The 12500-nt window shown below is 56.3% G+C and overlaps 2 protein-coding genes across 3 annotated transcripts in view; both read left to right on the top strand.

The window, feature by feature from the left end:
- Positions 1–431: 431 nt before the first annotated feature.
- Positions 432–2367, top strand: sst1.1 (somatostatin 1, tandem duplicate 1). Its single transcript, XM_086164579.1, has 2 exons — positions 432–685; positions 2054–2367. The coding sequence occupies exons 1-2, from the start codon at positions 563–565 to the stop codon at positions 2279–2281; spliced, it is 351 nt and encodes a 116-aa protein (XP_086020705.1). The 5' UTR covers positions 432–562; the 3' UTR covers positions 2282–2367.
- A 5327-nt stretch (positions 2368–7694) lies between these two features.
- The window catches only part of ece2b (endothelin converting enzyme 2b), an 11028-nt gene continuing 6222 nt past the window's right edge, over positions 7695–12500 (top strand). The window contains exons 1-8 of one of the 2 annotated variants that reach the window (XM_086164894.1): positions 7695–7929; positions 10977–11063; positions 11152–11287; positions 11364–11579; positions 11705–11829; positions 11901–12047; positions 12125–12190; positions 12280–12468. In XM_086164894.1, the coding sequence (XP_086021020.1) occupies positions 7897–7929; positions 10977–11063; positions 11152–11287; positions 11364–11579; positions 11705–11829; positions 11901–12047; positions 12125–12190; positions 12280–12468 (999 nt within the window). In that variant the 5' untranslated portion in view covers positions 7695–7896. Of the gene's footprint in view, positions 7930–10774; positions 10898–10976; positions 11064–11151; positions 11288–11363; positions 11580–11704; positions 11830–11900; positions 12048–12124; positions 12191–12279; positions 12469–12500 lie in introns of those variants that run through there. The other variant, XM_086164895.1, reaches the window with a different exon arrangement.

Here is a 12500-nt window from a genome sequence, read left to right as displayed (position 1 = left end):
AGATCACAATGTCATCTGCAAACATCATGGTCCATGGGGATTCCTGTCTAACCTCATCTGTCAGCCTGTCCATCACCATTGCAAACAAGAAGGGGCTCAGAGCTGATCCCTGATGGAGTCCCACCTCCACCTTGAACTTCTCTGTTACCCCCACAGCACACCGTACCACTGTCTCACAGCGAGCATACATGTCCTGCACCAGTCTAATCAATAATCACTAACCACGGGTCGTCCGTGTTCGGCAGAAGGTTCCCAGAACTCTGATCGCCAACCGGTCATGTGACCCACTTACTAGGATCTGGATGGATCACAAGTCCTGCAACGGGGTCAGAGGTCACCTTCATCTTCACCATCAGGCCAGACACATCTTCATCTTCACCTTCATCTTCACACTGTGAGCTTCATCTGCTCCTCCACCTTCCTCGAGGTGGACATCTTCTTCCTCCTCCTCCTCTTCTTCTTCCTCCTCCTCTTCGGTTCCGTGACGTCACCGTCGGCGCATAAGAGGCTCGCGCTGAGACCGTGCCTCACACGCGCGTCCTCCCCCGCCCGCCGCCGGAAGATGTCCTCGAGCCTCCGCTGCCTCGCGCTCCTCCTGTTCGTCAGCGCCGCCGCGCCCGGAGAGCTCGCGCCGCGCCCGCGCCCGCTGCTGCTGCTCCGCGGGAACGCGCACGGACACAAGCAGGTGCCACGCACACGCACACACACACACACACACACACGAGTAAACTTTTTTGGTTTTCGCGCTTAAAAAAAAAAAGCAAAAACTTTTTTTTCCCGGGAAACTCGGGAATCGATCGATCGATCGATAATTGGAGAAATTTTCTCGGGGAAAAAAAAAGGACCGGCTCGATTCTATTGATCACCTATCGGACTCTCTCTCTCACACACACACACACACACACACACTTTTTAAAACGCGAAAAAAAAGTTATTTGTTGTGAATTTGGGAGCAAGCTAACGATAATTGGAGATTGTGTGTGTGTGATCAATGGATTCCATTGATCACACACACACACAATCTCCACACACAATTTGAAAGCGTGAAAAATTATTTTTTTTTGTGAAATCAGGAATCAATTGATCCATAATTGGAGAATGGATCAGACACACACACACACACACACACTTAAAGTGTGAAAAAAAATCTGTCTTTTGAAATATGGAATCATTCAATTGATCGATCGATAATTGGATAATTTTTATCTGGGGAAAAAAAAAGGACCGTCTGGATTCCATTGATCACCCATCAGACTCACACACACACACACACACACACACACACACACACACACACACACACACACACACACACACACACTATTTTATCAATGCAAAAAGTTTGTTTTTGTGAATTTGGGAAGCAATCGATCAGTAATTGGAGATTACTGATCGGAGACTTGGCGTGAAAAAAAGCGTGAATTTTTTTTTTTTTTTGTGAAATCATGAATCAATTGATCGATCATTGGAGAATTTCCCCAGGGAAAAAAAAGGAATGGGATCGATCGACTCCATTGATCACTGATCAGACACACACACACACACTTAAAGTGTGAAAAAAAATCTGAAATTGAAATCGATAATCACAGATTTCCCCGAGGGGTTAAGGGGGCGGCGGGATCGATCGATTCCATCGAGCCGCACGATCGGTGATCTATCGATTATCTATTGATAGATTTCGATATTTTCCCGCCGATCGATAGAAGTGACTCACGTGTTCACCTGATCCGATCGATACAGACGGCGGCTCCTCCTGGCGTCCTGCAGATCTTCTCTCCTCCAGGAGGACGTCCGCTCTCCTGCAGGTCAGGTCTTCCCTCGCCGACGCTTCTTCTGGAGGAGACGGAGATCCTGGAGATCCTGGAGATCTTGGAGCCGCTCGTCCCGTCGGCCGGATCCGATCGATCGACTGATCGGACCGATCGATCCGATCCGCCGATGATCGGAGCCGAACGATCTTCCGGAACCTTCCGGAAGTTCGTAAACCGATCGAGCGACGGGAACCGTGGTGGTGAGACGCTGACGTTCCTCCTGGACCTCCTGTGTCCCGCAGGACGTGTCCGGCCCCCTGCTGGCCCAGATGCTCCTCGGGGACCTCCTGAAGATGGAGAACGAGGCCCTGGAGGAGGAGAAGGTCCCGCTGGAGGACGGGGAGCCGCAGGACGTCCACGTGGACCTGGAGCGCGCCGCCGCCGCCGCCGGCAGCGGCCTGATGCTCGCGCCCCGGGAGCGCAAGGCCGGCTGCAAGAACTTCTTCTGGAAAACCTTCACGTCCTGCTGAGGAGCTCCGGAAGACGCTCACGAGAACTTTTCCTTGGAGCTCCGGGAGATGAAAATATTTTTAACTGTCGGTTTGATTAAAAGATGTTTGAGAGAAGAACGTGTGGTTTCTCTTCTGTCCTCCATCCAGAACCTCAGCAGAACCTCAGCAGAACCCAGACGCTATGAAACACACATAAATAAACCTCCGTCGGTCCAGAAGGTGCTCCATAGCAGACCCGGGTCCTCCTGCCACCAACCGGTCCTCCGGGTCAGTGGTCCAGGTACGGAAGTACTCGAGTACTCGAGTACTCTGGAGTACTTCTACTGGCTACGAGGAGCTCGACACAAATATGGAGAACAAAAGTTGTGAAACAAAGTCCTTGTTCTTCTGTGTGAACCTCATCATCACACCTGCACACCTGCTCACAGCTCCACCAATCACATGACTCCTGCTCAGGTGGCTCCGCCCCCAGCTGTCACAGCACCAATCAATCAGTCTGAATGGAACACCTGATAACACACACACACACACACACACACACACACACACACACACGTAGATATACATATACACGTAGATATTCACTCAAACATAGTCACACACACACACACAAACACACACACACACACACACACACACACACACACACATATACATATACGCATAGATATTCACTCAAAAATTGTCACACACCCTCACACAAACACACTCACACAAACACACTCACACACACACACACACACACACAGACAGACACAGACAGACACAGACACACACACACAGACACACACACACACACACACACAGACACAGACAGACACACACACACACACACACACACAGACACACACACACACCTTTCACCTCTGCTGCTGCTTCTGTGTGTCAGCTCAGTGTTTTACTTTGAAGGGTTTTGTCTTCTGGTCACTTCCTGTTTTATTTTGTATTTCCTGTGTTCTCGTCCTGCTGCCAGCTTTACTTCCTGTCCTGCAGCTCCTTCCATCTTCTCCATGAGCTCCTTGTCCTCGTCCAATCAGCCGTCGGCGTGGAACCTTGCGTGAACCATCAGTCTGGGTTCTTCTCCCGTTCTGTTGTGTCGTCGCCTCCAACCATTGTTCTCCGAGGTTCTCCGTGTCCAGCAGAGGATCTACTGGAGTGATTTCAGAACATCTGTGTGTGTGTGTGTGTGTGTGTGTGTGTGTGTGTGTGTGTGTGTGTGTGTGAGGGGGGGGATCAGCTAGTGAAGTTCTAACATCCTTAAACATGTTGAAGAGCAGCATCAGCTGTTCCTTCACCTCCTCTGGTTCCTCTGGTTCCTTCAGCCTGAGGAGATGAAGGTGTGGAGGAGCTTCTACCCTGAGGTCATCGGACGCCCGAGTCCTGCTGGTTCTCGACAGGGTCGGCGGGACTCGTTTCTCCTGGGCGTTCAGAAGAACCTGCATCTGGAAACGGGAGAAGCGGCAGAGAACATCGTGTCCCCGAGAACATGGTGAACATCTGGCCTCCAGACGCAGGTCTGTTCCTGATCAAACGTCCTGTGGAAGCGGAGAACCCGGAGCAGCTTCTCCTCCAGACCGGGTGGAGGATCACGCGCCCCCCGCAGGTCCTGCAGGTGCTGATGATGTCACCACTCCAGGCTCATTAAGGCTCTTTGTTCGCCAATAAACAGGAAGTGGCGGCGGCGGAGAAGCAGCTGAAGACGCTTCAATCCACGCTAACGATCTTTAATTACTGCTGAAAGCTTCCATGGCAACCGGGACCCGTCTGCTCCACCTGGAGACCTCCGAGGTCCAGACCCGTCCTCCTGGTTTCCACCGCCTCTTCAATTCCACGTGGCTTTTTCAGGTTTGTTCTGGTGTCGTCCTCGGACCTCCTCGTAAAGGACTTGTTCTGGAAAGACCAAGTTCTCGCCCGGAGGCCGAGGTTCTCAGAGGAGGCCGAGAAGGTGCCCAACGTCCTCCTCAGCAGATACGTTAGATGAAGGAACGCTGCCCAGGTATGGAAAGCGTCCACGTCTTCCAGACCGGCGTTGTGGTCCGTGTGGTTTGGGGCGCAGCGAGGTCGCTACCTTCTGGTGGAAGCCATGGAGAACTTGGGTCTTTCCGATGCTCACGGTGAAACCAAGCCGCTGGTAACGGTTCAGGAGTCCCAGGCTTCCGTGAGCTCCACCGATGGTACCTGGGACGCCTCTGCTCAGACACTCATCTCTGGAGCTTCGGACCTTCTGGCGGGGATCCTTCCGGATGGTCGTCCACACGGGAGGGTTGGAGGCCAGCTCAGCGTCTGGAACCCCAGAGAAGATCCTGCTCCAGACACCCAGGGGAGGCTGGAGAACACCTGCAGAACCCAGCTCTGCTCTGGAGGACAGTCTGGGACCTTCACTTACACCAGGAAGATCCACACAACATCATTGGTAGAACACACACACACACACACACGCACACATACTCATACACTTGTAACAACACACACACACACACACGCACACACAGGTAAACATACTCACACACTTATACACATGGAAACACACACACACACTCAAACACACAGATACACATGCACGCATACTCATACACATGAAAACACACACACACACACATTCACACACACTCACTCACACAGATACACAAACATACTCATACACATTGAAACACAACCGCACACACACACACACATACACACACACACATACTCATACACATGGACAGACACAGACACACACATACACACTGATTCACATGCACAAATACACATTTATACACACACACACCCACTCAAAGATACACAGACTAACTGATACACACACATATACAGGGATATACACAGATACACACTCATGCACACACACACACACACACGCATATTTATACAAACACCCTCACACACACAGACCTACACACACAATAGCAAAGACACACATAAGCTCACACACAAACTCACAGACACAATAACACTCACGCACACACATACCCACCCACACACACACACACACACACACACAGAGCGTGTGAACGGCAGCAGCTGCCAGGGGTCAGAGGTCAATCTGCCCAGGTGTCAGAGACACAAAGCTTGTTGCCATGGAGACGGTATCAGCAGGCAGCAGGTGGCGGCGTGTCAGTGGGAGGAGCGTCAATCGATCACGATCAATAACACAACCGGCGGTTATCTCTGTCTCCTCTCACACACTGGCTGAGTGTGTGTGTGTGTGTGTGTGTGTGTGTGTGTGACAGGAAGTTGAATTGTGCTCGAGAAGTGCCGTCAGTTCACATGTTGTCCAGCAGAGGGCGCCAATCACCAAGCCGATCACTTTCCCCTCACGGATCAATAGGTTTATCTGTCCGTCGGCGGCGAGGGGATGAAAGTAGGACTGGATCAATAATTCTATTGGTTATTGATCATCCCTGAATGTCAGGCTCTCCTGAGAAGGTTCAGGAGAGCTGTCCTTGCAGGATGAGCGGTGGTGTAATCAATAACCCAATCGGCCTCATTGATCCGGAGGAGGCCGGTTGTCTCTTTGAACGGGTTATTGATATGATCCGATTGATTATTGGTGCTGTGCTCCTCCAGGGGGCGCCGCCGCTCCTCTCCTCCTGAGGGAGCCAATCAGACGGCTCCCTGGAAGAAGCCCCGCCCCCACGCCGCCCCGGCTCCGCCCCCCCCTCGTCTAGACGGAGGCCTCACGCTGCTTCCGCTCATAAGACGGTCGCCATGGCGACGGACACGCTAATCACGCCGTTATTACTCAGGTCCTTCAGAGAGCCTGCAGGACCTCAACGTCTCCACCCGTGGAGCTCACTGATCTTCTGCTGCCTCCACGCCACCTCTGACCTCGGCTCCAGGTCCTCCAGGTCCTCCAGGGCTTCCAGGTCCTCCAGGTCTTCCAGGTCCTCCAGGTCCTCCAGGTCCTCCAGGGCTTCCAGGTCCAGGGCTTCCAGGTCCTCCAGGTCCAGGTCTTCCAGGTGGTCTCCTCAGCGTCCTGAGGGATCTTCATTTCCTGTGCATGAGGAGGTGTTTCCTGGCTGCTTCTGCTTCTGCAGGTCCTGCAGGCGTGGCTTCTCCTCTGGAGGTGCTGTTGTTGTTAGCTGGTGACGAGCCTGGACACGGAGAAGATCTTCTGGTTCTGGAAGAAACATCAGACTCCAGGGCTCCAGATGTTCCCCCCGGGTTCCTGCCGGGGCTGAGAAGATCAGGAGGGGTTCTCGCTCCGGGTCTCCGACCGGCGGCTCAGCTCAGGTTCTGGAGAAGGCATCATCGACACCTTCCTCTCTGTGGATGAACCTCCGGCTCAGAATGAGAAGGTTCCAGGTCCTGGTGGACCGGGTTCTCTCTGGGCTGCTCCGAAGGTTCTCCAAGTGCCTGCCTGGGATCTCCCTCTGGGTTCTCCACATGTTCTCCCCATGTTCTCCCAATGATCACACTGTGGGTTCTCATGTTCTCCATCCTGGGTTCTCCACATGTTCTCCTATGTATGTTCTCCCTATGTTCTCCCCATGATCTCCCAATGCTCACCAGGCTGGGTTCTCCCAATGTTCTCCTGCCAGGATTCTTATCATGGTTCTCTCCACGTTCTACCTACATTCTCCCCATGTTTTCCTGATGTTCACACTGTGGGTTCTCCTCACGTTCTCCAGCCTGGGTTCTCCTCATGTTCTCCCAATGGTCACACCGTGGGTTCTCATGTTTTCCTCCCCATGTTCTCCTCCCTATGTTCTCCCCATGTTCTCCTCATGTTCTCCCAACGTTCACACTGTGGGTTCTCATGTTCTCCTCCCCACGTTCTCCCCATGTTCTCCCCATGTTCTCCCCATGTTCTCCTCATGTTCTCCCAATGGTCACACAGTGGGTTCTCATGTTCTCCTCCCCATGTTCTCCCCATGTTCTCCCCATGCTCACCAGGCCAGGTTCTCCTGATGTTCTCCTACCAGGATTCTTATCATGGTTCTCTCCACGTTCTACCTACGTTCTCCCCATGTTTTCCTGATGTTCACACTGTGGGTTCTCCTCACGTTCTCCAACCTGGGTTCTCCTCATGTTCTCGCAATGGTCACACCGTGGGTTCTCATGTTCTCCTCCCCATGTTCTCCCCATGTTCTCCCCATGCTCACCAGGCTGGGTTCTCCCAATGTTCTCCTGCCAGGACTCTTACCATGTTTCTCCCCATGTTCTCCTCCCAGTGTTCTCCTGATGTTCTGCTGATGTTCTGCTGATGTTCTGCTGATGTTCTGCTGATGTTCTCCAAGTGTCCTCCCGTCCTGGTTCGGACAGGAAAGTTCTCGAACCGTCTGGAGGTCCGTCTGCCCTGTGACGTCACCGCCGTCCTCACCTGGGCGCGGGAGACACGTGACCCGGCCGGCGCCGACCGGGCGATCGATCCGGACCGTGCCGGTAAGGGGGGGGGGGGGCGGTGACGTCAGGCGGCGTCGATGACGTCAGCGGGCCGTACCGTTCGCGGGCGGAAGCGGCCGCCGGATGTTGGGCGGGTCCGCCGCGGAGAAGCCGCCGCCGCCGCCGCAGCTGCTGCTGGCCGGACAAAGGGACGGACGCGCGGACGGACGCGCGGCGGAGCGGCGGAGCGGCGGAGCGGCGGAGGATGGACCGGAGCGGCGGGCGGCCGTAGCGCTCGCAGCCGCAGGATGAGCGTCGCGCTGCAGGACCTCCGGAGCACCGTGAGTAGACACGATCACCTGTCAATCGATGCCTTCGATCCGCGTGACGTCACGCCCGAGGGGAATTTTCGGGGATTCGTGCGTGTGTTTGTCTGCCTGTTTGCGTGCGTGCGTGCGTCCGTGCGTGTGAAAGAGGAGGTCCTGCGTGCATCTGCTGCTGCCGCGGAGAAGAAGAGGACACTTCCTGTCAACACAGCGCGGCCTCCTTCTCCTTCTCCTTCTCCTTCTCCTTCTCCTTCTCCTTCACCTTCTCCTTCTCCTTCTCCTTCTCCTTCTCCTTCTCCTTCTCCTTCTCCTCTATATCCACCACCTCCTGCTCCACCTCACTCATCTTCTGCTTCTTCTCATTTTCCTCCTCCTTCTTCTCCTCCTCCTCCATCTCCTCCTTCTCCTTCTTCTGCTTCTGCTTCTCCTCCATATCCACCACCTCCTGCTCCACCTCTCTCTTCTTCTGCTTCTTCTCATGTTCCTCCTCCTCTTCCTTCTCCTCCACTTGTCCTCCTCCATCCCCGATTCTTGTCCCGGTCCGGTGTCTCTGTGTCGTCCTGCTCCTCTGGTCCATGTTCTCCTTGGAGGTCCTCTCCCGCCCCTCCGATCCTCTGGGATGCAGGAGGTGAAGATGTTCTGAAAACACGCTGCGTTCTGAAGGAACCAGAGACCTGGAACATCACGCTCAGCGCTTCCCGATCAGGGATCAATACGGAATCCACGGCCGTCGTTTATCCGGATCACCGCCTTCTTCTCGACGACCCGGAGGGCCCGGTTCTTCTCCCTGGTCCAGATGTTCGATCGGTGATACTGATCGCCGGTCAGGCTGTTAAAGAGGAGCTTCTACTGGCCGGCCGGAGAACCGGCTGGAACCGGTTCCATTCCAGATCATTGTGTGGCCTCTGGCTCTGCTCCGAGCGAGGGTCCACAGGGACATCTCTAGAACATCTCTAGGACATCTTCAGAACATCTTTAGAACATCTCTAGAACATCTCTAGGACATCTTTAGAACATCTTTAGAACATCTCTAGGACATCTTTAGAACATCTCTAGAGTACCTCTAGAACACCTCTAGAACATCTCAAGAACATTTCTAGAACATTGTTGCTTGGACGTCGGCGTCCTCCTGGTTCTGGTTCTGCTGGCCCTCTGGCCTGGAGGAGCCGTCCTGAGGACTCTGGGGTCCCTCCTGCCTGAGGGGGAAGTGTTCCCAGAACCCGGTCTGGCAGGCTGAGGTGAACCAACGTGTCCTTCCAGGTTCGTCCGGTTTCGACTCTTCTGAGAAGAAGCTTCAGGAAGCTGCGCGTCAACAGGCCGCGCTGCATTCCTGACGGGGCTCAGTGCACGTGACGCTCGCAGCCGCCCGGCAGGACCGGCTCGGTCCGAACCCGGCCCTCGGACCCGACCGGACCGGATCGGGACGCGTGAACGGGACTCTCGGATCCGGATCCACGGGGTGGGCGGGGCCTAACCGGCCCACGGTCCGCTCGCGTCCGCTCGGTTTGTTGTCACGGTTACCGGAGAGCCTAATCAATAATCAATGGCCAGAAAAAGGAAGCGGCAGGAACCAGGACTTCCTGTTAATTGATTATTAACGATGTGATTGATGAGGCTCAGCCTGGGCCAGGAGCTTTGTTAGCTTTGTTACTGTGGAGTGTGTGTGTGTGTGTGTGTGTGTGTGTGTGTGTATGTGTGTGTGTGTGTGTGTGTGTGTGTGTGTGTGTGTGAGAAAGTCTTGGGCAGGGCAGGGTTACTGTTTCCTGTCTGCAGCCCTGTGACTTCCTGTCTTAAGACGCCCAGTTTCCAAGTGAACTGGCCAAGACTGCTGACCTTCATTACCACCTCCATCATCTCCTGCCACCCGGGGGGGGAGGGGGGGGGGCTGGGGTCAGAGGTCACCGAGCGGCGGTGACTAATGATCCTTTGATGGCCTGTTTCCATGGCGATGACCAGAAGTGGCCGAGGTCATCCGCTCAGAGGATTGCAGAGCTCTGCCGGCAGCGATCGGCCGGCCGCCGTGCCTCGCTGTGATGTCACTTCCTGGTTCTCGGTTGTTCTCCTGCCCCCCGGGAGGTCCTGGGCTCTGCAGGAGGAAGGTGAGGAGCAGGAGCCTCCTCATGCATTATTCACCCGGGTTTATCTGCAGATGCAGATGAGATGTTTGCAAGCTGGAGGCAACACACACACACACACACACACACACACACACACACACACACACACACACACACCCCTCCCCCACCCTGGAGAACCACGGCAACGGCAGCACAAAGACCCCCCCCCTCCACCCCCGACCGTTTGGGGCCTCAGAGGGTCGAAGCAGAAGATCTTATATAAGCAGCTCTGAACTCCATTAGAGCTGAATGGACATGATTCACACACATTATCTAATTACACACACACACACACACATACACACACAAACACACACACACACACACAGTGACATCACTCCCCTCAGACACACACAACACCGTCTCCCGGCAACCACCTTCACCCCCCCAGTGCGTCATCAGTTCAGGAGAACAGAACCGACCAGGAGACACAAAGAGACACTCTGGGACTCGGGTTCAGGACTCGGGTTCAGGACTCGGGTTCAGGACTCGGGTTCAGGACTCGGGTTCAGGACTCGGGTTCAGGTCTCGGGCTCAGGACTCGGGTTCAGGACTCGGGTTCAGGTCTCGGGTTCGGGATTCAGACTCGGACTCGCCGTCCGTCCGGGTCGTCCGCTCGCGCTCAGACCGTTCTGCGGTGGTTTCCATGGTGACCAGAAGCTTCCACAGATGGCGCTCCGGTGAAACTTTATTTGGGAAACTCCATGAAGCGACAAACCCGCGGGCGGTACTGCGCTCCGGTCCCGGTTCTGGTCCCGGTCCTCGTCCTCCTCTTCCGGACCCGGTCTCACTTCCGTCCAAGCTCTGACCTCCCCGACTGGATGGTCTCGATGTAGACGCCAGCCATGGCTCTGATCCTGATCCAGGTTCCCGTTCCGTTCCTGGCGGCGATCCGGGTCCGGGATCCGGCCCGGTGGTCTGACAGATCGTCCCCTTGTCTTGTAGATGTCCAGCTACAAACGAGCGACGTTGGACGAGGAGGAGGTGTCGGACTCTCCGGGGGAGGCGGCCTCGTCTCCTGACAGAGTGGAGGTCAGTGAACGCACCGAGCTACACGGCGGCCCGGAGGTCCGAGGGGACTAGAACCGGGTCACGGACTCCGTTGGTGCCTCTGTCTCAGGTGGGCTTCAGGAAAGGGGGCGTGGACATCTTGGGCCGAAGGACCCACCTGGAGGTTCTGCTGTCGGTGCTGCTGCTGGTCTCCCTGCTGGCTCTCCTGGCCTGCCTGCTGGTCCTGGGTCTGGGACTGAGTCCAGGTACCGCCCCGCCTCCGGCCGGACCTCGCCGTCGCTCTGCCGCCGCCCGGCTCCAGACCGTGTCCTTCCCGTGCAGATGGCGGTCGCGGCCTGTGCCTGTCGGAGGCGTGCGTGACCCTGGCGAGCCAGATCGTGGAGGCCATGGACCGCGGCGTGGATCCCTGCCACGACTTCTACCGCTTTGCCTGCGGGGGCTGGATGCGCAAGAACCCGCTGCCCGACGGACGCTCGCGCTGGTCCACCTTCAACAGCATCTGGGAGCAGAACCAGGCGCTGCTCAAGCACCTGCTGGGTGAGGCCGGGGGCGGGGGCGGGGCCGGGGGCGGGGCCGGGGGCGGGGCCGGGGGCGGGGCTCGGGACCGTCCGAGGCTCCCGGTGCCCGTCCGTCCGTCCGACCTGTGGCTTCCCGTGTCTCAGAGAACGGCACGTTCAACGGCAGCAGCGAGGCGGAGAAGAAGACGCAGTCCTACTACCTGTCCTGTCTCAACACCCAGAGGATCGACGAGCTGGGGGCGCAGCCGCTCGTCGACCTCATCGCCAAGGTAACCGCTCGCGCCCCGTCGCCGCGGCAACCCGTCGGCCGCGAAGCTCACCGTGCGGATTCCCGGTGCAGATCGGCGGCTGGAACATGACGGGCCCCTGGGACAAAGACAACTTCATGGAGGTCCTGAAGGTGGTGTCGGGTCCGTACCGCGCCCAGCCCTTCTTCAGCGTGGGGGTCAGCGCCGACCCCAAGAACTCCAACAGCAACGTCATCCAGGTGACGCACGCCGGCCCCGACAGGCTCGGCGCTACCGCCGTAGAACAAGCTAGCTTGCTCACGGCGCTTCTGTGCAGGTGGACCAATCGGGGCTTTTCCTGCCCTCGCGGGACTATTACCTCAACAAGACGGCCAACGACAAGGTGAGCCGCCGCCGCCGCCGCCGCGCCACCGCCGCGCCGCCGCCGCCACGGAGGTCATGATCGCTGACCCGCTGCCTTCTGAGCTTCAGGTGCTGCTGGCCTACCTGGACTACATGGTGGAGCTGGGCTCCCTGCTGGGGGGGTCCCGCACCTCCACGCAGCAGCAGATGCTGCAGATCCTGGAGTTCGAGACGGCGCTGGCCAACATCACTGTCCCCCAGGACCAGCGCAGGGACGAGGAGAAGATCTACCACAAGGTCACCATCTCCGAGCTGCAGGTAAGTGGCGAGGGGTCGGCGGGGGAGACTCA

This window comes from Fistularia commersonii, chromosome 18, assembly GCF_037954325.1.
Source record: "Fistularia commersonii isolate RoL2024-O1a breed Wild chromosome 18, RoL_Fcom_v1.0, whole genome shotgun sequence".
Lineage (NCBI taxonomy): Eukaryota > Metazoa > Chordata > Actinopteri > Syngnathiformes > Fistulariidae > Fistularia > Fistularia commersonii.
Note: the sequence above shows the minus strand (reverse complement) of the source record. Positions and strands in the feature narration are given on the sequence as shown.